We start from the raw sequence: 25,958 nt of genomic DNA on the forward strand, positions 1-25,958 counted from the left end.
ACAGCTGAAAGAATCTCAAGCCAGAATGAGGACTCATTATTAAAAAACGATTGTAACCATTTAAGCTTGATAGTCCCATTCATTATGTCAAAGTCAATCATCTTAAGACCTCCGTCTTAATCTTTAATCATATAACTTTTACGTATATGACTTTTCCTTTTCCATATAAAATCAAAACTCAATTTATTTATTTATTTTATTTCTGAAGTCCTGGGGGTATTTGCAGTTATTTATTTTTTTTTAAACATTTTTAAAGAGTAATGTCATCAGCAAAACTGACTGACAATAAACCGATTCCCTTCTAAATTAACACCAGATATGTTGCCCATTACTGGTTTCAATAATATATAGATAAGTACGCTCTGTTTTTTTTATTTTTTTTTATTCTGATTTATATTGTATTATGAAGCATGTGATATGATCATTTGTTGTAATATGGAAATGACTCTTGTACAAATTCTAATTGTTGATAATAAAGTATTAATAATAAAAAAATAAAAATTAAATCCCATTTCCGGAAGTCTGTTGTGATTGTATGCCTGTTATAAGAAGATTCATAACAAGCTCAACTTCACCTTTAGACATGGCTTCACCAACGGACCCGCTGCATGTGAATCACTGTTTGAGCGAGCAAAAGCAGCAAATGAGATTAGATAAAGCGAGACACTTTGGGGAATTGTCTTGCGCGTCCTGTCAGACATGTCCTCACGTGCGAGATCTTGTATTACGAGATTCTTCCTTTTTCATCCGCAGATTAATGGCGTTGAGGGGATCACCAAATTAGATTGCACATCCTTAAAGCCCAGGGCACCCCCGGGCAGTCAAGGGCCCCTGGGCACTGGCCCGGTCGGCAATCAGTCCCTGCATTTCATACATTTGCATGTGAAAATTATCAGTGGCAAATTTACAGCAAGTTTGCCACGAACTCTCGATTTTCGTAAGGGTGTTGTTGTTTGCGGAGCTGAGGCCAATGCCTTTGGAAACTCAGAGGAGAGACTATTGTATCTTAAAGGGAAGCTTATTGTTTATTTGTCCAGAATCAAATTTATGATGCTTTAACAAATTTTAGGTCAACTGTGCTTGCCTAGAGGAAGCCAAATGAGCTCTTGTGGTTGTCAACAGTTTGACAGAAAACCAGAACAAAATGTTGTAGTGCACAACTGTGGGGTTTCATAACCACCATAACTCTCAGTCCAAAGTGTTCCAAACTCTACAAATATTTTTTGTTTAAAAAGTTTATTTAAAAGTCACTCTCCTTTCAAAATCTCCCTGAATATCCAAAAATTGAATTCAATAGTTGTGCGTTATGCATAAGCAAAGCATATGGATAAATAAGGAGAAACGATAAAAACAATTCCACATGCTGCAATGAACACAAATAGCTTGCTTCTCAGGTGGTTATCGTCTCAAGCTAACAATGTTCAGTACTTATTGCAACATGACAACAATACATTAAAAACCAGACAAACTTTAGCATAACTTATGTCCCAACAGGTAAAAAAAATAAAAAAATAGCAAAAGCACTTAATTTACACTGCAATCAACTGGATAACTACCTTACCCAAGTAACGGAAATTCCTTTTCATTCAAACCAGGCATTCTGTCTTTTCCTATTGGCAGTTGCAGTCCAAAAATAACTGATATTTGCATTTCCAGGAGTGACAGTTGCCATAAGAAATGGAGTGGATAAGTGAATAGAAATGCTGAAATGCTATTGAAAGACTAGGAGGATAACAAATATCTGAGTTTGTAACAGCTGTAAACAAAGAGATGCTTTTCCCCTTTAATTAGGGCCACTTATCTGGTGGTCACTGGAGGCAAAGACATAGTAAGCTTGTAAGCATTCTTTTATCATTTTAGTCCTCAGTGGATATGAGCAACTCGTGTTGACATGCTGCCTGAAACCAGTTGGTGCAGCTACCGTTTTAGGACTGTTTGGTTTGGAGCAGGGTTTTTAACATCAGATGATTATGAACTGAGATATAAGGCATATGACTGATTTGAATAAATCCCTTTACAGAGGGTGGAGAGGGTATTAGATTTATATTCTAAATATTCTGAAGCTTCATGGCTTCCTTGGGCCAGCTGTATGAATCCAGGGTAAAGGAGTCGTAGTCAGAGTTGTAGACTTTGGACAAAACAAAGGCCTCTTTATCTTTGGGTTCAGGGTAAAATGAGGCAATGCCCTGCTTGTAGGCATAGTCTATAATCTGAAAGAAAAGATGGTTTGAAAGGAAAGGGATAAAACACAGTTAATATAATACCACTGAAAAGAAACAAGCATAAAAAGCATATTCTTTTACCATCAAATCCATTACTTGATCGGACAGCTCTTACAACCCACTTTGCTAAATTAATACATTTCTTAAATTTGAGGAGGAGAGAATCAGTAGTCAATCTGTAATTGACTTTCTTTATATAAAACAATTTAAAAAAAAACATTGATCACAAAACAAAATTACCATGGACACACATTTCATATTTTTCAAGGGTGCCGAAAAGCAGACTTGATAAAGAAGACTTCATATGTGTATGCGAACAGTTACTGACCTTAACAGCAATTTTGAAGGACACTTCTCTGATGGTGTTCAGAGGGGGGTACAGTCTACCCTCAGCCAGATGCTCCTCTGTAACCATGTCGGCTATAGCCTGAAAGAGAAATCAGAAATGCTGTCATATTAGCTGTTCAGCTCTTAATGATTTGGTATCTTCGGTTTCACACTGTACATACATTTGTGGTCAAGGTGTTTTGTGTTGAAGCACACAGTCACATTTACTGTACATTAGTGTTACTGTGAGATCGCATTTACCTCTGCTGTGGTAAGGAAAATATCATCCGAGATATGGCGAACACCACAGGCGATGACTCCCAATGCCACTCCAGGGAAAACATAGGCATTGTTTCCCTGGCCTGGGTAGAAGGTGCGTCCATCTGCCAAAGTCACCTTTTTAAAGGGGCTTCCGCTGGCAAATATGCCCCTTCCCTGTGATACACACATACCCATTTAGAGTGCTGAGACCAGCTTGAAACTAGTCTCAGTCTCAGCCTCAGACGGCACGCCCACTGTCCGTGGACAGTCCGTGATGCACACAAAATTGGAAAAACACTTTCTCGAACCACTCAGGAAAAATCTGATTGGCTTGTTTGATGGAACTTCCGCCAGTAACACAGGACTTTCATCACTCCACCAGGAAACAGAATCATGTTAAGAAGTTTCTGCATTGATACAATGGGAATTTTTGAGAGCAAAATAATCAACGTTTTGTCCAAGTTTATCAGGTTAGTGACATCTTTTTAAAGACAAATATCTTTAAAAGATATTTCGAGTTTCGTTTGAGGCACGTACTGTAGCAGAAAGTAAAGCAGATATCCATGAGCAGAGCTGCATTTTATGATTTATTTTCTTAGTTATGTCTTTGAAATACTATGTGATAAGGATTTCTGTGCTTTACTCGGACTCCGCTGTTTTCCTGTGTTTTTTCCCCAAGCAATCGCATTCAGGAAACTCACGCGCCATTATATAAATTAAATATTTCCCCATTATTCTCTTTTATTATGCAAGGGCATATCTCTGATAACCCTAACAGCATCTGATGACTAAACCAGCAGTGAATAATCACTTTACATGTCAGTTAAAGGGCTTTTCCTATCTAACTGGGTGGTTCTTGGCCAAATGAAGCTGCTATAGATCCTAGACCTTTGCCATTATAGTCAGGTCTAGCTATGTGAGACTAGCTTAAAACTGCTACAAGGCAAGTTCAGTCTGTTCCTGATAGGACACCCCTTTCACAAGCACTTTAATTATTATTATTATTTTTTTAATTAGTGTTTATTACCTCAGTGAGCTGGTAGCACTGCTCTGCTGTGCACTCAGCTTTGCTTGTGGGATTGCTGAGGGCAAAAATGATAGGCCGTTCATTGAAAGAGGCCATGTTCTTGATTATCTTTTCTGTGAAAGCACCTCCTATCGCAGCCACACCTGTGGATGGGATCATAGACACCTAACTTTATACCAAAAACAAACACCATTAAATAATTACATTTGGGATAAGAACAACATGAAATACATTACATCTACCAGTAACACAAATATTTCATAACATGTCTGTGGACTTTTTAAATTATATACACTGGCAGCCAAAAGTTTGGAATAATGTACAGATTTTGCTCTTATGGAAAGAAATTGGTACTTTTATTCACCAAAGTGGCATTCAACTTATCACAATGTATGGTCAGGATATTAATAATGTGAAAATGACTATTACTATTTTATGTGCAGCAATGACAGCTTTGCAGATCCTTGCCATTCTAGCTGTCAGTTTGTCCAGATACTTCACCCCACACTTCCTGTAGCACTTGACATAGATTTTGTCGGGCACTTCTCACGCACCTTACATTCTAGCTGATCCCACAGAAGCTCAATGGGGTTAAGATCCATAACACTCTTTTCCAGTTATCTGTTCTCCAATGTATGTTTTTCTGCTTCAAAAGTGGCTTTTTATTTGCAATTCTTCCCATAAGGCCTGCATCCCGGAGTCCTCTCTTTACTGTTTTACATGAAATTGGTGTTGAGTGGGCAGAATTCAATGAAGCTGTCAGCTGAGGACATGTGAGGCATCTATTTCTCAAACTAGAGACTCTGATGTACTTATTCTCTTGTTTAGTTGTACATCTGGCCTTCAACATCTCACTCCGTCCTTGTTAGAGCCACTTATCCTTTATCTTTTAAGTATGAAGTGTACACCTTTGTATGAAATCTTCAGTTTTTGGCCATTTCAAGCATTGTATAGCCTTCATTCCTCAAAACAATGATTGACTGACAAGTTTCTTTGTCATTTTTGACCTAATATTGACCTTAAGACATCCCAGTCTTTTGCATACTGTGGCAACTCAAAAACAAACACAAAGACAATGTTAAGCTTCATTTAACAAACCAAATAGCTTTCAACTGTGTTTGATATAATGGCAAGTGATTTTCTAGTACCAAATTAGCAATTTAGCATGATTACTCAAGGATAAGGTGTTGGAGTGATGGCTGCTGGAAATGGGGCCTGTCTAGATTTGATCAAAAATGACTTTTCAAATAGTGATGGTGCTGTATTTTACATTAGTAATGTCCTGACAATACTTTGTGATAAGCTGAATGTCACTTTGTTGAATTAAAGTACCAATTTCCATCCAAAACAGCTAAATCTGTACATTATTCCAAACTTTTGGCTGCCAGTGTATATATGAATGTATAAGAGAAAGTGTACATGTTGGAGCCATTGATGTAGTGATGGTAAAATGAAGCTTTCTGAAGCAATGGGGCTTTCATTACAAAAGTATTGAAATTGAGTTCATTAAAGCTACAAATATACTGCCATCTGTTGGTTAAAAAATAAATTAAGCACATCTAGTAAGTTGCTGTGGCTGACAATATTTTGAAGCAATACAATTTATTATAAATACTGTTATGTCGTTTTTTGTGTTTTGTTCAGTAATAATAATGGTTTGTAAATAAACAAGTAATAACCATATGGAGCCTTTGAGGCCGAGTGGCCTGCCATGAACAATTTCAAGCACCTTTCTCCCATTGCAAGTTTTTGACCCTGTAAACGTGTCCTGATACAGGAAAATGTGAATAGCATAAGCGGAAATGTGCAAGGAAATGTGTTGGAATATGGAAAACATGAAGTTGAATAGTGATGGTTTGTGTTTAATTCTCTTTGAATTCAATTAAAAATAGACATTATTTTAAGTCTATTCTCTGACTCTCTCAACAGGTGTTAAATACTTGCTCACAGGTGATCGAAGATCATCTCTGGCTCTAATGGCCTTCTTTTGCCTTCACTTAATCATTTTAAATGCTCCTGTTGTGTGACAAATTAAGTACCAACATTTCATGTACTGTCTAAATATATGAGGTCTTAAAGCAGAATGCCTAATAATTATAAAAGATTTAGCAAAATGCTTTTAAAAATGGTTTTAGACGGAGAATAGACATGACCTTACACCGCAAGACATGACATATTTCCAGAAGTATTTCATTTCACTACTTGCATACAGACTGGGATCTAACTGCAGTGTGTATGTGGCCTGAGGTATTCATTACCAATGATAGCTGTGGGCTTGATGGTTTCCACTACTTCTTCCAGAGTCTTTATGTGTGGATGCTCATGGGCAAATTCCGCCTTCTCATGGTTCACATGACCTCTGCCCTAAAGGGCACAATGGCACAAAAAAAGTCAGTTTTAGTATCACATTATTTAAAATTGGAGGTGTTAAATTACAGTTGTCTTTAATTTACAGTATGCTCTGAAATCTTTCATTAAGCCCACATAAATGTGTATATTTATATGTCAAGTAGGAGGGGGAAAAGAACAGCTTGAAGGTTAGTGTGGGATTGATTGTAACCTTCACAATTAGGCCTTTGGAATCCACCATCCATATTCTCTTCACGGCCTCAGCATGAGATACACCCTCCTTGGCCATTGCCATGATCAGCAAGTGAGCAATGCCCAAGGCAGCCTGGTCACATGACAAACCAAGACCATTACATCTGTGTTAATCAGGGAATATCTTATGTAGGACGGCACAAATAGCTTTCAAATGTTTGTTTGTATTTGCTAATACACAGTAAAATGTTGTAACAACTCTGCATTGAATTTGCATTACCTCTCCTGCTCCCTGAAATACAAACTTGTGGTCAGAGAGTTTATTCTTTGTGATCTTCAAAGCACCAAAGACCCCAGCAACGGCAACTGAAGCTGTGCCTGAAAAAGGTAGAGGAATAGAGAAGGCAAAACACTGTTAAAAGAATACTTCACCCAAAAATAAAAATTCTCTCATCATTTACGCACCATCATGCCATCTCAGATGTGTGTGTGACTTTCTTCTACAGAATAAGAAAGATTTTTAGAAGAATTTCTCTGCTCTATAGGGCAATAAAATGCCGGTCAATGGTGTTCAACACTTTCAAGCACCAAAAGGCACATAAAGGCAGCATAAAAGTAACTGGTTTAATAAATTTCTTCTGAAGTGATCCAGTCAGTTTTGGACGTGAACAGACCAAAACGTAACTAATTTTTACAGTACATCTTGCTGTTGCAGCCTCTAGGCACGATCATGATTTCAAGCTCGAATACACTTCCTTGACACATTAGCAGAACGATAGATGGTGCTATAGGAAGGGTAATCAAGCTAGAAATCGTGAATGCCAGAGACTGTTGACATCAAGATTTATAGTGAAAATTTAGTGACATTTTGGGCTGATCTTCCACAAAACCAATTGGATCACTTTAGAAAACCTGGATTAAACCACTGGAGTCTTATGGATAACTTTTATGCTGCCTTTGTGTTTTGGACCCCATTAATTTGCTTTTTATGGACCAACAGAGCTACAGAGATAGTATTAGAAAATCTTTGTTTGTGGTCTGCAGAACAATGAAAGTCATACATATCTGCTTTGACAAAGATGCAACTACCCTATTTGATGTAGTCTTTAAATGAAATGTGTGTGTAGCACTACAGTTTGATATTGTAATGTGCACACTTACCTTGGATATCATCATTAAAAGTGCAGAAACGGTTGCGGTACTTATTGAGAATGCGGAAGGCATTGCTGTTGGCAAAATCTTCAAACTGAATGAGACAATTTATCCCGTACCTGAAACGAAATATATAAATGAACTGGATTTTTTTAATGCATTTTAGCATTTCACCCACTTGAAGCTGAAGTGTGTAATTCTGCAACCACATTGGAGAACTATGTCTGCAATTAAAAAAATGGAATAAAACAGGTTGTCCTGCTCCAAACTCACCATTGGTTGAGCCAATGCTGTTCTGTCGGACCCATTCTGACATTCAGATTAACAAATTTCTATTCCGTTTAGTGCCACTTGTGGTGCAGAAATTACACACTGCACCTTTAAGAATGTTTCACGTACTTGTCAGTGATGGCTTGCATGAACTCATCTATGAGGTCATCATATTCTTTGCCCCGGACTCTTTTGTGCCTTAAGCCAATGTACAAGGGGTCATCCAAAAGGGTCTGAGCAAAAACAAATACAAATGTAAGCAGAGGGTTAAAAACAGGGACAACAAATTAGTAAAATCTTATATTACACTTGTCATCGTATAACAATGATGTTGTTATACCTGATTATCAGTGCCCACATCTAGCAGTACAGGCAGACACTGCTGGGGTGGCACTCCTCCACAGGCTGTGTACAGAGCCAGCTTGCCCACTGGGATGCCCATTCCATAACTGCCCAGGTCTCCTAATCCCAGAATTCTCTCTCCATCTGTCACCACTATGGCCTATTAATGCACATATAATGAAACGTTCATCTAGTGGCACCGAATGACACCATAACTCTAACACTCTCTACATACCTTAATGTTCTCTTCCGACCATGAGTTTAGCATGGTGGCGATGTGGCCTTTGTCATGTATAGTGATAAACAGTCCTCTAGGGAAAAAAAATAATAATTAGAACCACAGTCATACAATTCACACGACTTGAGTGGTTTAATCCATGTCTTCTGAACCAATATGATAAATTTAGGGGAAGTATGAGTTACTTTTTGGCCCATTTCTCACCTAAAACCGATTGTATAGTTTCAAAATAAATGGTTTAAACCATTATCTTTATGCTGCTTTATATCCATTTTGAATCTTAAAAATTGTGGACCCCATGGACTTGCATTGTATGGATTTCAACACATCCTTTGTCCTTCAAAAAAACCTTGTTGAGAGAATTATCAGTTTTGTGTGAACTATTCCTTTAACAAAAACTGGTTGGACTGGTATGAGTGTTTATACAGTAAAAGCTGATTCAGGATTGGTTTGACTAAACAAGCTGCCCCAGGTGCAAAGCAGGAATTTATCTCACCTTGGTCTTCTGAATGCAAGGCCATACTGTTGGCAGGCCAGGCCCACAGTAGGAGTATAAACGATAGGCATGAATTCCTCAATGTCAGAGGTCAACACACGATAGAAAAGTTTTTCATTTCTGTCCTGCAGGGTCATCAGCAATATGTATCTGCAGGGTTAGAGAGAGCAGAGATAGAATTTTTGATTGTCAATGGAAAATGGCCCAGCGAAAGAAAATAGTAAAGAACTATTGTGAGCTAAAGATGTACAGTGGTCCCCAAAAGGATTTGGACACATAAAGGGAGTTCACCCAAAAATAAAAGTCCTGTCATCATTTTCTTATCCCCATGCCATCCCAGATGTGCATGACTTTTTCTTCTCCTTGACACAAATGAAGATTTTTAGAAGAATATTTCAGCCCTATAGCCCTATACAATGCAAGTGAATGTTGACCAAAATTTTTAAGCTCCAAAAGCACATAAATGCAGCATAAAAGTAATCCATAAGACTCCACTGGTTTGATCCATATCTTCAAAAGCGATATGATAAATGTTGGTTAGAAACAGAAAAATATTCAAGTCCTTTCTTACTATCAATAACCTCTTTCACTTTTACATTCTTCTTTTGTTTTTGGCAATTCACAATCTTCATGCATATCACCACCTACTTGGCAGGGATGAGAATTAAGAGTAAAAAAGGACTTAAAATATCCATTTCACACCCACACCTATCATATAGATTTAACCACTGGAGTGTTATGGATTACTTTTATGCTGCTTTGGTGTGATTTTTGAAGCTTCATCATTTTGGTATCAACTCACTTGCATTGAAAGGACCTACAGAGCTGACATATTCTTCTAAAACTCTTTGTGAGTGTTAAGCAGAAGAGAGTCATACACATCTGGGGTGGTATGAGGGTGAGTAAATGATGATAATTTTAATTTTAAGGTGAACTATCTCTTTAAGTCACACCTAATCTATGAATGAAATGTCATTAGAATCAAACTATCAAACCGAGTGGCATCTATTTTAAAGTTACTCTGCCAGTGCACCTTTGTGAACTACTTAGGAGAGGAAATTACTTCATACAGCCACCAAAATGAGTTTGGGAGCAATTGGTTAAAACTATAAAAATATCTTAGAAAAGTTAAAAGGGCTCATTTGCATTTCACATGCCACATGGATTCATATTCTGTAAAATAACACATTAAATTGATACATATTTATGTTTGGCTTAAGCGTCCAAATATTTTTTGGGATCACTGTATTTTGTCACTGTGCTCTTTTGGGGTTGCGTCTAGATGAGTAAGGGCAATACATTTTCTGGTATTAAGGTTGTGAAATAGTTCTGTTTACTTGTCAAGAGGGTTACTGCGTGTCTCGTAACTTTTCATGACACGAAGCACTTGCACATCCTGAGAGAGGAAACAGGGAGGCAGCAGGCCATGGATACCCAGCTGTAACCTCTCCTCCAGGGTGAACGCCATGCCCTGTTAACACAGCACCATAACTTCATCAACAACACATGACAGCTGCTAATACCAATGAAAAATGCCCACTCCTTCTACAGCCTGGTTTGAATAAAAATGATCACCCTGCAACTGGGTCTGCCTCCAGGCAAGCTCCCATCTTTGGGTAGATACATTACATGTTGGATCTATTTATTTCTGACCAATGGGAAGCAAGCATGGCTACCCTCCCCTGTAAGATCTCCACTCTCTATCATTACGTCCAACAGTTTCCATCCGTTCCTGGCTTTAAAGGCAAGTTCTAAAGTTCTCTCACGACAAATCATACCTATTTTCCATTCCGTAAGTATCTCATCCTGGCTTGTATGTCTTCACAAGATATAGAATGAAAGCAAAAGTAACATTTAAAAGGAATATTCCTGTTAATTTCAATGGACAGTTAATTTGTGGCATAATGTTGATTACTACAAAAACATTTAAATAAATGGGCTTGTCCCTAATTTTCTTTAAAAAATAATAATAAAGTAAAAATGGAGCTTAGAGTGAGGCACTTACAATGGAAGTGAATGGGGCCAATTTTTGATGGTATAAAAGCAGAAATGTGAAGCTTATAATTTTCTACAAGTGCTTACATTCATTCTTCTGTTAAAACTTTTTATTATTTAAGCTGTAAAGTTGTTTAAATCGTCCATTTTATGGTCGTGTAAGGATTGGCCCCATTCACTTCCATTGTAAGTGTCTCACTGTAACTCATATTTACGCTTTTTTTAAAAGGAGGGACAAGTCTAAATTAATTTCTGTGGTAATCAATGTTATGCCACAAATGCTGCCAATTGAGCTTAAGTTGAATTGAACTCGGAATATTCCTTTAAATATACACATTCCCTGACCCACCCAAATTTACGTTGCCATGACGACATAAACATGTCGCAAACCCTAAAATAACAGTAAAAATGTTAATTTAAACAGCTTTACAGCTCCATAATATATGAGTTTTAACAGAAGAATTAATGCAAGTGCTTTTATAAAATTAATATCCAAAAAGTCATATCCTAAAACCATGCACTTGTTTTAAGATGTCCAAGCCTCCAAAAGACACAAAACACTTATACACAGTGTTGGGTAGTAACAGATTACAAATCATCTGGATTATGTAATCAGATTACAAAATCAAGTACTTGAAATTGGATTCTTTACATTTTTAAAAACTCATAATTGTACCAGTTACTTTTTATAGATTACATAATAACATATCAACAAGGCAACAGCAGGAAATTATTAATGATTTATTGATAATTTTCATATCAATATCCTCTCATTCTTACCCCAATATTTTGTGCATGTGCTCCTTTTATGTTACAAGAGTATGATATGTACCTCAGCTAAGGAACAAGTGCCTAAGTATTAAGGGTTAAACGTAAGTGTATCAGTGTTTGGAGCTGTTAGCTTTGACCTAGCAATGTCATTGCTGTTGATTTCAGGTTCATTACCATTTGTCCATGTAATGTATTATGAACTAGGTATGTTTAAAAAAAAAAGTGTGTGTGTATGTATGTATATATGTGTTACGTTTAATTTACTTTTTAAAAATGTCATAACAAACTCTTTCCATTAGTAATAAAGGATGGAATACATTTTCTTACTCTTTGTACTTCTATGTTAAAATGATTGTCCTATTCAAATGCATGTGACATGCAAATAAAAACGGAATTAGGTAGAAAGTAATCGAAAAGTAATCAGATTATATTACCCCCATGAGATTATGTTGCCGATTGCATTCTTTGTCATGTAATTTGTAATCAGTACCTGACTACAATTCACAAGAAATCCACCCAGCACTGATTATGCATATTCAGTGGTCTAATGCAGCTCCATTCCAATTCAGATCCTAATTCATAATCTAGTCCCTTGGGAGCTCAAGCCAGATTCTGAATGCAGATTACGGATCTCATAATGCCACTTTCATATTTCATTATCTGTGGGGACTTTGGCATTAATGCATGTCTAATCAAAGCCCCCTCTTCTGCAATTACCTACACATAAAATGACACTCACGCTCCCAGAACCTGAGTTTGGGCCTAGCTATGCTTACTTTGTTTAAGTGTGGGTTCCTGGTAATGTCATAGCCACGCTTTTTGGTGAAGGCAGAGCCCTTGGTGCTCACGCCTGAGTGACAGACCCTCACAGCCCCTATGAGGGCAGCAGACTGGGCACCTGAGAAAACCCTGCACAGGGACAGCATACTCTTACCGGAGAGAGAGTTCATGACTCCTGTAAAGTGAGAGAATTGAGATTTAGTTATTGCAGTCCCTTCTAAAAATGTATGTTATCTATGGTTCTAGAATATTATATTTTACTGCAGTAAAACTCTGGTAACATAAATTTGCCACCAATACCATAAACAATTACAAGCATTATGAGAGATCCGTTCAAATTTTGAAGGGCTTTCTATGATAATGCATTATAATTTTTCTGTAGTAACAATAATTGTACTATTATTTTTTTTTATATAATTGTGGTTATCATGGTCACTTTAGCATGGTAAAGGGGCATCGCGGTGCAACAAAGAAACAGTTATGACTAATACAGCCCTTGCAAGTTCAGCTAGTTTGTCCTCACCCACTGTAAACAAGGCCTTTGGGTAGAACATATTTAATACATGATCAGTGAATGCAATGTATTATGATGCGCAGATATTCACTAAGGTTCTTCATTTCAAACAGCTTGCTTCTGGCCAACTTAACATTCTGGAGCGGTTCACCATAGTCATTGTTCTATTATAAAACACGCCTGTTTATAAGCAAAGCCACGTACCTGAGAACAGCCTGAAACAGTCCACCGACAGGCTCTGTTTTACAGGGTTTAATCCAAACGCTCCTGATGGGCAGATGATGATGACGATGACGATGGTGATGACTATAATGCAATCGTCTGATCCAAACGATCCAGGTTTGTTTGACTTTGACACTTAAGCTTCCCTAGGCTCTACCCTTGGTACCGCCCCTTTAGGGCTTAACTGGCCAATAGGATGAGACGATGCGAGTGACGAAGTTTCCAAATAAAAGAAAAGATTTGCGGTCTCTCTCTCCTCCCCCACTTTTTGTTTAGTCCGTTGAAACGCTTTACCCGCCTTGTTCTAAAACTAAATAAAAGCAGCTATTGAATCGCGGGCGTTTCAATAGTGCCACGTATTCACAAAGCTTGATTTTTTTTTTTAAGTTGCTTGGTCAATATTTATAAATACAGAAGATGCACCAGATCCCACACAGACTGCAGATATACTTCTTATAAGAAATTTTGATGATTTATCATCATAATAACAAAAACAATAACTTAAATAAAAGTATAAACTTTATAATAATAACATCAATATAATACACATGTTTATTATTATTCATAATAATTCATTATAAAATAATGCGTAAGTACATATTGTAATAACAGTCAAATATAATTTTGAGGAAAGTCTAGACATTTTTCAGACCAAAAAAAAGTCACATGTATGCAGGAAGGTATTCAAACAGCTGTTCCATATAATATACAATCTGTAAAAGTAACTGCCAACCAGGTCTATAGCAATTTCAGCACATGACTCAAGAGTCAACCAAAGGACCTTGAAAAATGTTCTCTTTGAAACCGATGATACAGCTCATGTAAGAATTGAGTGTTATTATTGTGTTGTTTTTTAATGCGACTAATAACAAAGACATTTTTACTGACTCTGAAACAGTTATCTTTCTCTTGATAAACATTGTATTTAGATGACAGTACCAAACATGAAAACAAACAACTAAACCAACAAAATAACTTCTCCAAAGAGCAAACTGAAGTAAACAGAACACTTAAATGAACAAGAGGCTATTTTATGTATAACCTTCACTGAAGTGCCACTGAGCGTCATCCAAATATTGTTCTAATCAAATACCAGAAACCCTGTTTGTGGTTAAAGGAATATTTCTGGCTCAATTGCCAGCATTTATGGCATAATGTTGATTACCACAACAAATAATTTTGACTTGTCCATCCTTTTCTTTAAAACAAACAAAAATCGTGGTTACAGTGAGACACTTCCAATGGAAGTGAATGGGGCCAATTTTTGGAGGGTTTAAAAGGCAGAAATGAGAAGCTTATCATTTTATAAAAGCACTTACATTCATTCTTCTGTTAAACTAATGTATTATGGAGCTGTAAAGCTGTTTAAAGTTGTTTTAAGATTTACGGAATTATGTCGTCATGGCAACGAAGTTGTGAAATTGGGTGTAAATGTACACACAAAAGATTACCAAGTGATTTAGTCACATTAAAATCATGTTAACACACATATCGTTTACGTTTTGTGGCTACACTTGAGTATTTTAACATTTACCGATTGGCCCCAATCACTTCCATGCTTTTTTTTCCCTCCCAATTTGGACTGCCCAGTTCTCAAAATGCTTTTTAGTTCTCGTGTAGTGATTCACCTCAAATCCTGCCTTCGCATCTGAGACCGTCAACCCGCGTATCTTATCACGTGGCTTGTCGAGCACGTTACCACGGAGACATAGCACGTGTGGAGGCTTCACGCCATCCACCGTGGCATCACACCATGAGGAGGTTAACCCATGTGACTCTACCTGGCTGGAGTCACTCAGCATGCCCTGGGATTCCAACTAGTAAACTCTATGGGTGGTAGCCAGCGTCTTTTACCACTGAGCTACCCAGGCCCCCACTTCCATGCTTTTTTTTAAAGGAGGGATGAGTCTAAATAAATTGTGATAATCAACAATATGCCACAAAATGCTTTCGATTGAGCCTAATTTGTTCTGAATTAAGAATATTCCTTTAACAATATACAATAAAAAGTTCCATTAGTAGTATAAAACAAACACATGTTTTCTAGTGATTGCATATCTACAGCTTAAAATAAAATAGCTAAAATACATGTAAAAAAATAATGAAAAAGGCATATGTGCATTCACTGTCTTACAGATATCTAATGCAGTCCACCTGTGATACATTTTTAATTTTAGTGCAAAAGAGCACCATTAGTCCTAATGATAGTAGACATTCATGAAGGTGGTGAGTAGTGACAGATCAGTTTGGAAATGAAGGACAAGGCAGGCTGAGGATTCAGATCACCATGCTTGTGCAACTGCGAGAACTCTTATCCTGTAAGATTGAGATTATTTATGACGAGACAAACAATAAAATGTATTTACATTTGCTTTAACTCATTTAGTGTTATTTACTCAGTTTCAGTCAGAACATTTTTATTAAAAGTTAATAAAATGACAAACTAACTTTCTCACTACATAAAAAAGTGCTGTATGTGACAATCTTAGGAATGGTTAACAGTAAAAATTGGGAGAAAAGTTAAGAATTACCGTAGATTGTCATTGCATATGCTGAAACAAAAGATAAAAACCAAGTGACATCTGCAAACAAATGATGCTTTTTCCTCAGAACCTTATCTAAAAGGAATTATTTTAACAAACTGTTAAAGGGATAGTTCATCCAAAAATTTAAATGTTCTCATCATTTCATTACCCCCATGCCATCCCAGATGTGTATGAATTTCTTTCTTCAGCAGAAAACAGATGAAGATTTTTAGAAGTATATTTCAGCTCTGTTATTTTCTTTCAATGCAAGTGAATGATGGCCAGAAATCTGAAGGTTTAAAAAGCACATAAAAGCAGCATTAAAGTAATCATTAGACTCCAGTGGTCAAATCTGAATAATAAATAAATAAATAAAAAGTGATATGATGTGTAGGAAATCTTAAGTAATTATTTAAGTAATTAAATAATTTTAACTACAAATCTCCACTTTCACTTTCACATGTGAAAAACCTGGCACCAAATGTGACTTTCATATGTTAAAGTGAAAATTGAGATTTATAGTAAAATGGACTTAAATATTGATCTGTTTCTCATCCACACCTATCATATCGCTCCAGAAAATTTTAACCACTTATGCGATTTAACCACTGAAGTCTTACGATTACTTCTATGCTGCATTTTTCTGCTTTTTGGACCTTCAGATTTCTGGCCACCATTCCCCTGCATTGAAAGGGCCAATAGAGCAAAGATATTCTTCTTCTGTTCAGCAGAAGAAAAAGTCATACACATCTAGGATGGCATGAGGGTGAGTACATAAGAGAATTTTCATTTTTGGTTGAACTATCCCCCTTTAAATGTAATTTGTAGTGGATGACTGCTGTCAGAGACCCTCAAGTTCACACAGGTGTTCTAGCAGAGTAATCAATGAAAACTGTGCTTGTAACCTTTCTTTAAAATGAATGCCACTTGTTTTGATATTTTGTTATCTAATGCAATGGCATTTAAACATTAAGTGTGGCTTAAGTGTCCAAATACTTTTGGGGTTATGAGTTTAGATTCTTACTGAGAAATGGTCGCTCCTCCTGCTGTGGCCAGGCAAAATGTCAATGGAAGAGTAAGCTGGTGGTTTCTCAGACAATTTCCCTTGAGATCGTTTTTCAATTCTATAACTGTCCTCCTCATCTGAACTCCAGGAGCCCCTGCGTGGAGCTGGTGAATAACTCCTGTCCCTCCGATTAGTCGCACGCTCCAACTCTTCCAACAGCTCCCCTTTACTGAGGGTGCATGGACGAAACCTGTCTGAACCTGAACCTCCTCTGCGTCCTGCAGAACCTCGCCCTTCACGCCTGTCATTCCAGTCTGACTCGTCACTGTAGCTGCGTGGGATCCCTCTCTGTGAAGATGCTGGCTCCCTCCAGGAGTTATCCCGATGATGACCTGTGCGATTGGAACTACCACTGGATTGACTAGACTGCCGAGGTCTTCCACGGGCACCATCATTAGCCCGCCGAGAGCTTCGTTTTGCTCGGCCCACAATGGGAGGCAGTTGGATGATTCTGCGCTCTACACCTTGCACACCCATCTCATCAAGGGCTGAGAGCATGCTGGGTGGCCTGGCTGAAAAGGACACAGACTGCAGTGTGGGTTGGGGTTGTGAGGCCATATATTGAGGTTGAAGGTTTTGAAGTGGGACTGCTGGGTAGTGATGCTGAGACTGGAGCATAGAGGTTCCCATATTCATCCCTCTAACCTGGTTCTCCACAAAATCTAACACCTGGTTATTTCCATGTGCATTCCCATTCATGGTGCTATTGGCATGGTATCCATGGGGAGGTGCGAAGGGCGGTGCTGGTTGAGGGGAAGGAATGGCCACTGGGCCCATGGGAATGTTGTGTTTGGATTGAGTTTCGTAAAAAGAGCCTGTGCAATACAAATTCAAAGGAGTTTTGTTAGAGCCACATTAGTGTCATTCTATTACTGATCAGCAGATGATTAAAGGAAGCATATCTGACCTGAATACAGTAATGGGTTTCCCTGAGAAGATGCATTTGAAGCAATAGGGGCATAAATGGGCTGTCCATGAAGCCATGGTACCATTGCCTTTTGAGCGTCACGCATCATCTTGTGGTGCATTACCGCTAAGGAGAGAATGAACATGAAACAAATATTTGACAAGATTTCAGAATGAAATACAGTTGGATTTTACAGAATTGGCTGTTAAAGAAGTAATTTCTTGATCAATCAATATTATGGGTGTAAAAATGCATCGATCTGACAAAGAAATTTCCATGCATCAATTGCAGAATTGAAGCATCGATTATTATTACTATATTAATACCCAATGCAATACCAATACCATCAAAGATTACACAAGCCTTCTCGCAACAGATGGTGAGCGTGTGAGATTAAAAAGAAAAAAAGTGCATGCTAAATTAAGAAGGTTCATGCTTCCGAGTTCACTTCCAGTGACCCCACATAGAATAAGCAGGTAAATGGATGGATAGATGCTGCCAAGTTCAGCTTTTTTATTATTATTTATTATTGTTGTTTGTGTCCATTTGACCAAAGTAAGTTAACTGTTGTTGCCTTCTTCTCCAATTACGAGATATTATGTTTATATTGCATTATATCTCCATAGAATTGTTTAACCACAAACAGTAGACAGCCTTAATAAACATCAGTGAGCAAATTCATTCACTTGTTTACTCACTCTCTTTACAGTGCACTATATAGGGAATATGGAGTGACTTCAGACTGTTCTGAAGGGAACAGGGAATGAAAACATAAAACATTCTCATGAATGTGCTTCACAAGTGGGGTCGCCTCCATTCTGCTGTCGCTCCCATTGTAAATGAACAGAAAATTGCAAATACAGCACCTGCCACAAAACCGCCTTTATACGCTACCAATACATAGTTTTCAATTTTATGATCCTGCTTGATTTAAACATAGACCTTATTTGTATGCACATGACATATTTTATTCGTAATTATAGGTGCAATAAATGTTAACATTACATGATATAATGCATATCCCATGGTTTACATAACTTCTGTTTGTGTGTTTTTGCATCAAGTCATTATGTTGCATTATGTAATCCTTTATAACAGATCTATAATGCATGCATGGAACATTAGTATAAATTTTCCGTTCATATCTGTACCCCAACATAAGCCGAACCTCCTTGGTCCTAAATGCATCTGTGACTCTAGTGCTCAAGTCTGGTGGATGTCTGTGCTGTCTAAATTAAGAACCTTCAGTAAAAATTTATTATTTTTAGCCATATTTTTTTAAATCATTGTAAAATAATTGAATTGGGACCAAATTTGAGATTTCATGATGCATCGTAACTGTTAGGTAAACAATTGTAATCGAATCGTTGTCAGGGCAAATATTTACACAACAAAACAACGTTGTTTTTTCATGACCAATACTGAGGTCATTTGTCATGATAAAGTGTCTGTTAACTGATTACTAAATCATTGCTACACAATTATTAGACTACAAAAATAAAAACATAATATGCATTTTGAAAGTTTTAATAATAACAATATTAGTAGTAATGATAACAATAATATTATTGTTGACAAATAAAGTAAATTAAGATGACATGCAATGACAGCCACAGTCACTATTCACTTTTCCATACAATGAAAGATGCATGCAAAGTGTCAGTGGGGGTAAATACCTTTTTCTGGACAGCAACAAGTGCGAGGACAGCAGGGACAACGCACATAACAGCAGCAATTCTGAGGACAGCACTGACAACAGCAGACACCCAGGAGTATGATCAGCAGCAATGCCCCAAGAATGATGAGCAACACAGTCAACCAGTCTGAAAGAAAGATGGGGATGTGACCTCATCAGCACCTATGAGCTTTTCAGTGGTTAAATTCAAGACTTCAGTGTGTTAATACTTACGATACACGATGAGTTTTATTTCCTTGTCAGAGTCTCCCACAACATCACCGGCTGCATCAATGGAGCAGTAATACATGCCGTTGTCCCACCACATGACCTCATTGATAACCAGGTCTGCAGCTGTAAAACAAAAAAAGGTAAATCATAAAACATTTACTATGCTATTTGGCAGTATGTTGCCTAGGTTAAGGATACATTTACCCTAATTTCTAATAAATGAACTGAATGACAGACGTTTCAGCAGAAAGTAACCTTTTACTTTTATTGCATCTTTTTTTCTATATAATGAAAGTGAATGGTGACTGAGGTGTGTGCATAACATCTCCTTTTGGGTTTAACTTGAAAAAAATCAATCATACAGGTTTGGAATGACATAAGAGTGAGTAATGAAAGAATTTTCATTCTTTATGTTGTGTTTGAAAAAGCGCTAGTGGGTCCAAACTCACTGTTTTGTAAAGAGATCTTGCGCTGTCGATACTCTGTCCCCAGAGTAGCTTCATTGATGCCCCTTTTCTGAATCACTATGCGAATAGTACGCTGACTGTCTGGACAATCATTAGCTGGGTCCTGCTTAAGGGCCAAAGCTGCTTGGTATGCTAATGGAAGAGAAAACCATACATAGTCACATCGATTATCACATTTACATTTATGCATTTGGCAGACGCTTTTATCCAAAGCGACTTATAGTGCACTCATTACAGGGACAATTCCCCCAGAGCAAACTGGAGTGAATTGCTCAAGGACACAATGGTGTTGGCTGTGGGGATCGAACCAGCAACCTTCTGATTAACAGTTATGTGCTTTAACCCACTACACCACCACTCCACATTTATTATGAAAATAAAAATAAAAGCTTTGCAGCCTATATTTGACGTGTTGAGGCTCAAGTTCTTCTATGACACTCACCAGTTGAGTAATATTCCAGGATTGGATCCAGACAGAAAGACTTGTATCGCCATGTGACCAGGACATCTTGTTGGTTTGCAGATGTGGAGTAGTCACACCGTAGAATGACAGAAGCAAACAGAGTTGTGTATCTCTCCGTTTGAGGAACAGTAACCTGGATTGACAACAGCTCTGAGAAGAGAGGGAGACAGTGATATTTCGATTAAAGCATCTCGATTTACTCTGATGAGCCAAAATATTATGACCACCTGCCTAATATGCTGTTGGTCCTCTGGGTGCTGCCAACATAGCACTGACCTTCCAATGCATGGACTCTACAAGACACCTGAAGGTGTCCTTCTTTTAAGCACATATTGTAAGTGGAGGTTATATCAGCGCCTGACTCTTCATTAAGTTAAGCTTTTTACATTATGTTTGTGAGGTAATAGTTTGATTGGTTGTTTTTTCCAATTAAAGCAGATTACTAGATCTGTGTTAAATATGTAAAGCTATTTTTAATATCAGTTCCTGTTTTTTACTTCTATGTTGATGTGCAGTTGACAAACTGTTGGAAAACGATAGATCTGCTGTGTTTTTAGAACACTTAAGAGCATTTACTGAAGTCAATAGATATGTAGACACACTTTTTTTCTACATGAAAACGTATGGACGTTATTGAAATTCATAATTAATATAAGACTATTATTGTTGTCTTTTGATTAAAGTCAAGCTCAGCAGCTCACAAACTGTTGGGAAATTATAGATTTGCTTTGTTCTAATAACGCTTAAAACCTCTACTAAAGTCTCTTTGTAGGTCTGTAGACATACGCATTTTAAAGGATTACAATTTACTTTTGATCGTTGATTCAGTGACTAACTCATTTCACACAAGACACTCACTCCTATGTCCTTCTGGCATCACCAGAAATTGTCATTGAATCATTAAATGGATCTGAACATACTTTGGTGAACATAGTTTCAGCCATACTTTGGTGAACATCATATAACACTCGAGCCACTTGGATATATTTAAATCCCACTATGAAAAATTTAATTGCACATACACAATTGCCATTATTGTAATTGATAAAACAATTTATTCAAGGACCAGTTAGTGCACAGTCTTTTATTGGAATGTGTGAAACAGGATAAAGTGCTCCACAAGATGCCCTTTATTTTTGCAGCTAATTTTGCAATTATTTTGCAATACTTTAATGTTTAAAATACTATAAACACTAAAAGTAAATAATAAATATGTATTAATATAATACTTATTAATATAGGTGTATGATATATATACACTGTAATATATTAATACTGCTAAAGTTGTGAACCACTGCACTAGATAATACAGTCAGGTCCATAAATATTGGGACATCAACACAATTATAATCTTTTTGGCTCTATACACCACCACAATGGATTTGAAATGAAACGAACAAGATGTGCTTTCAGCTTTAATTTTGAGGGTATTTACATCCAAATCAGGTGAACGGTGTAGGAATTACAACAGTTTGTATATGTGCCTCCCACTTTTTAAGGGACCAAATGTAATGGGACAGATTAACAATCATAAAATCAAACTTTCACTTTTTAATACTTGGTTGCAAATTCTTTGCAGTCAATTACAGCCTGAAGTCTGGAACGCATAGACATCACCAGACACTGGGTTTCATCCCTGGTGATGCTCTGCCAGGCCTCTACTGCAACTGTCTTCAGTTCCTGCTTGTTCTTGGGGCATTTTCCCTTCAGTTTTGTCTTCAGCAAGTGAAATGCATGCTCAATCAGATTCAGGTCAGGTGATTGACTTGGCCATTGCATAACATTCCACTTCTTTCCCTTAAACTCTTTGGTTGCTTTCGCAGTATGCTTCGGGTCATTGTCCATCTGTACTGTGAAGCGCCGTCCAATGAGTTCTGAAGCATTTTGCTGAATATGAGCAGATAATATTGCCCGAAACACTTCAGAATTCATCCTGCTGCTTTTGTCAGCAGTCACATCATCAATATATAGCTCACCGGTGCGTTCTTTCTTCTTAAGGATGTTCCAAACAGTTGATTTGGCCACACCTAATGTTTTTGCTATCTCTCTGATGGGTTTGTTTTGATTTTTCAGCCTAATGATGGCTTGCTTCACTGATAGTGACAGCTCTTTGGATCTCATATTGAGAGTTGACAGAAACAGATTCCAAATGCAAATAGCACACTTGAAATTAACTCTGGACCTTTTATCTGCTCCTTGTAAATGGGATAATGAGGGAATAACACACACCTGGCCATGGAACAGCTGAGCAGCCAATTGTCCCATTACTTTTGGTCCCTTAAAAAGTGGGAGGCACATATACAAACTGTTGTAATTTCTACACCGTTCACCTGATTTGGATGTAAATACCCTCAAATTAAAGCTGAAAGTCTGCAGTTAAAGCACATCTTGTTCGTTTCATTTTAAATCCATTGTGGTGGTGTATAGAGCCAAAAAGATTAGAATTGTGTTGATGTCCCAATATTTATGGACCTGACTGTATACAAACAGAACTGCGGTTCAGTGTCAACACAACACTTCATTAATGTATCGCTATGAAGAGAGTTTATAAATACACGATCATGTGATCTGTGCAAAGTATCACAAAGAGCTAAACAATCTCAGGATTCCAGGATTGTTTTAGTTTGACAATACCCACTAAATCCAACCAGGCTTCATTCACTAAGTCCAATCAGGCTTCATTATGTTTAAAGGGATAGTTCACCCATACAATGCAAGTGAATGGTGGCCAGAACATATAAAGGCTGCAAAAAAGTGGGTAAACCCACTCCAGTGGGTAAATCCATGTCTTTAGAATCAGAAGCGATATGATAGGTGTGGGTGAGAACAGATAAATATTTAAGCCCTTTTCTTTCTATAAATTATCCTCCCTTCCCAGTAGGTGGCGAAATGCACAAATAATGCTAAAGAAGAATTTGAAAGTGAAAGTGGAGATTTGCTAAAAAAGGATTTCAATATTGACAGACAAGGCAGCAATTAAAGTTTCTTTAAAAATGTGAGACTGCTGAAAAACAATTTCTCGCAAATAAATAGGCTAATATATCATTAAATTTTTTTTTTTTTTTTTTTATCTTTGAAGTGCGCTTTAAATTGGAGCGAGTGAAGGGGTGAGTGGCATTATTCCCTTAGATACATACATTTGCTCACAGCTGACTGGTTCAGCAGAACAAAACATAGCCGTTTAGATCATGTTACAATGGCGATGAACCATGACGAAAATCTAATTTAATGAAACTACAAATTCAGTGTTCGCTTAAAGTAGCCTACATTTTAACTTACGTAGCCTAGCTGCTTAGTGATATAGGCCACTTGTTTATTGGTCAGTAATGTTTGCACCTGTTGATTATTAACCTTGCCACTCAACTTACTGAATTTATAGCAAAGCACTCCTATATTTTAAATAGTCAGAAGGATCTAATAGTAAACAATCCTTCAATTTCCCATTTTAACACCTGATAGTGGAGAAAGCCACTTACGTGTTGGAAAGACGTAGAGCACGAGAGCAATCACCTCGAGCTTCAGCATGTTTCTCGTTTACACGGAAGTTTAACAAAAACTTCAAATTTTTCCCCGCTTCAAATTTCCACCAAAATTAAACAAAATCCGGATTACGACTCAGACTGCTTGTAAAAGTTGGCACCACACGCAAGCCATCATGTCATCTGAAAAAGTATGTTAGAAGCATATCCATAAATATTCTTATTTCTGTGAGCTATCTATATTCTCGGGAGTCCGCAGTGTAAACACACCTTTGGTCTTAGGGAATAGAATTCCCCTCCCCCATTCCACAATGACCTCACCGACTCCACCCCTCAACAGGTGCATTGTGTGTTTAGAACCGTCATATCACCAAACGGTTGTTCATAATGTATTTTTATTCAAAATCAGAATAAACACACACACACATACACTGTTGTTATTTGTTAATGTGTCAACATGAAATGATTGTACCATCGCACCAAAACATATTTTCAACCACAAGGGGCGCTTGCTTTGACCAAATTGCCTAATCATTTTGCCAAAACAAACGACAACTCTGTAACCTTAAATGAACTCTTATTTGTATCTACTAAAAGCATAGCCTTTAGGAAATCTGCACTAGTTTTATGTTTTTGAAGCCATATTAATAGGCTACTGTCAAAGGTGTTTTCTCAGTCATTTTTCACACAATGACCTGTTAATCTGTTGTTCTCTCAAAGGAAATAGTGCGTTGCTTTCATAACATAGGTAAGTTGCTTTTCATTACACGTGTTGCTTGTTTTCAATAAAAATATTTATATTGTTTTTATTATTATTATTATTATTATTATTATTATACTTGGTTACAAAGTTTGCTCCTACAATATGCTTTTTCAAAATACAAAACAATTTATTAAACATGAAACGTGTCATTTTGACACCATTCTAATGTTTGGCTGCGATGAAGAATGATGTCCTTATTTAAACCTTGTGCGACCTTCGGTACATTCGGCAACGACATAATTTTTTCCAGAGGTGTGTATTTTTGGGGAATCTTTATATTTCAACCTCAGTTCCTATAATACCTCTATAATAAACTGTGTACACAAAATAGTTACACTCAGGACCTTCAGGACAACATTATTCCAATTAAAACCCATTAGATTTGCAGTATTTCATCCCAGTGCCAGGCATTACCTCATTAATTCTATTGTACTATACTTTCATTCCGCAGCCCTCAGCCCTGGCTTTAAATTATTTTTTATTTTATATTCTCCACCAGATGGCGCCATTTTTTATCATGTTTAGCCTATGGAGAAAATACATGCTGTTTTCCTATTTTCTGTTTGCTGTATTAGAGCACTGCAGGCCAATTTAATAAATAATGCAGCTAAAATTGTGTGGGTTTGTTGGCATGTATGTCAGAGTGTGTTTTGTATGTGTGTATTGAGAAATTTGTGTGTGTGTGTGGCATTATGTAAACAAACTGGTATTTAAAGGGTTAAAATCCTGAAAATGAATGAATATGTAGTAGATATGATCAGGACTGATGTTGGTTAAAAAAATCAACTCACTGAAAGTGGAAAATAATATTAATATATAATATTATTATGGCAGTTGGCATGGACATTTTTATACTGTATTTTTAATTTTGTTTTGACGACCAAAGGTTAATTCAACAAATTTTCCATCCAAAAGAGTATCAAAACACTAGTAGTAACCTGCATGACTACACTTTAAGTACCAAAAAGTACCATTAGAATTGCATGGTTTGTAAATTTGAGTAGCATGTAAATACCATGGTATTATACATCGGTGCACACAGTGCTCGGGTTCATTCCAGTCTTAAGGTGGGGTCCCTACTACTTGAGTTGTGTGTGTGTGTGTGTGTGTGTGTGTGTTTGTTTGTTATAGTGCTTTTAGTTGTTGTGTGTGGTTGAAACAAAGATCAAGAATAATATATATATATATATATATATGATAAAGCCCTTAAGACAAGCATAGATG

General features: G+C 37.1%; 2 protein-coding genes across 2 annotated transcripts; both read right to left on the minus strand.

The window, feature by feature from the left end:
• Positions 1–400: 400 nt before the first annotated feature.
• me3 (malic enzyme 3, NADP(+)-dependent, mitochondrial) lies at positions 401–13,317 on the minus strand. The gene is made up of 15 exons (XM_052142909.1): positions 13,141–13,317; positions 12,419–12,597; positions 10,214–10,347; positions 8,877–9,026; positions 8,378–8,453; positions 8,141–8,302; positions 7,930–8,033; positions 7,540–7,649; positions 6,659–6,756; positions 6,398–6,511; positions 6,096–6,201; positions 3,838–3,980; positions 2,811–2,984; positions 2,551–2,649; positions 401–2,210 (listed from the first exon to the last, which is right to left on the minus strand). Exons 2-15 carry the CDS (start codon positions 12,590–12,592, stop codon positions 2,049–2,051), a joined length of 1,806 nt encoding a protein of 601 aa, XP_051998869.1. The 5' UTR covers positions 12,593–12,597; positions 13,141–13,317; the 3' UTR covers positions 401–2,048.
• A 388-nt stretch (positions 13,318–13,705) lies between these two features.
• ildr1b (immunoglobulin-like domain containing receptor 1b) lies at positions 13,706–24,231 on the minus strand. Its single transcript, XM_052142807.1, has 8 exons — positions 23,969–24,231; positions 20,472–20,642; positions 20,012–20,161; positions 19,566–19,685; positions 19,333–19,479; positions 17,657–17,782; positions 16,708–17,564; positions 13,706–15,474 (listed from the first exon to the last, which is right to left on the minus strand). The coding sequence occupies exons 1-8, from the start codon at positions 24,015–24,017 to the stop codon at positions 15,436–15,438; spliced, it is 1,659 nt and encodes a 552-aa protein (XP_051998767.1). The 5' UTR covers positions 24,018–24,231; the 3' UTR covers positions 13,706–15,435.
• Positions 24,232–25,958: the final 1,727 nt, after the last annotated feature.

The sequence above is a fragment of the Xyrauchen texanus genome, chromosome 14, assembly GCF_025860055.1.
Source record: "Xyrauchen texanus isolate HMW12.3.18 chromosome 14, RBS_HiC_50CHRs, whole genome shotgun sequence".
Classification (NCBI taxonomy): Eukaryota; Metazoa; Chordata; class Actinopteri; order Cypriniformes; family Catostomidae; genus Xyrauchen; species Xyrauchen texanus.

What these genes read in the sequence shown, in the direction of transcription:
- me3 (XM_052142909.1), bottom strand. Translation starts at nt 12,592, where the DNA reads ATGAACTCTCTCTCCGGTAAGAGTATGCTGTCCCTGTGCAGGGTTTTC. An exon ending in CAAGCCCACAGCTATCATTG is followed by an intron (nt 3,981 to 6,095) that starts GTAATGAATACC and finishes TCCCATCCACAG; the next exon opens with GTGTGGCTGCGATAGGAGGT. An exon ending in TTTTCCTTACCACAGCAGAG is followed by an intron (nt 2,650 to 2,810) that starts GTAAATGCGATC and finishes TTTCTCTTTCAG; the next exon opens with GCTATAGCCGACATGGTTAC.
- ildr1b (XM_052142807.1), bottom strand. Translation starts at nt 24,017, where the DNA reads ATGCTGAAGCTCGAGGTGATTGCTCTCGTGCTCTACGTCTTTCCAACA. An exon ending in GCTCTACGTCTTTCCAACAC is followed by an intron (nt 20,643 to 23,968) that starts GTAAGTGGCTTT and finishes CTCTCTTCTCAG; the next exon opens with AGCTGTTGTCAATCCAGGTT. An exon ending in CAAGATCTCTTTACAAAACA is followed by an intron (nt 19,686 to 20,011) that starts GTGAGTTTGGAC and finishes TTTGTTTTACAG; the next exon opens with CTGCAGACCTGGTTATCAAT.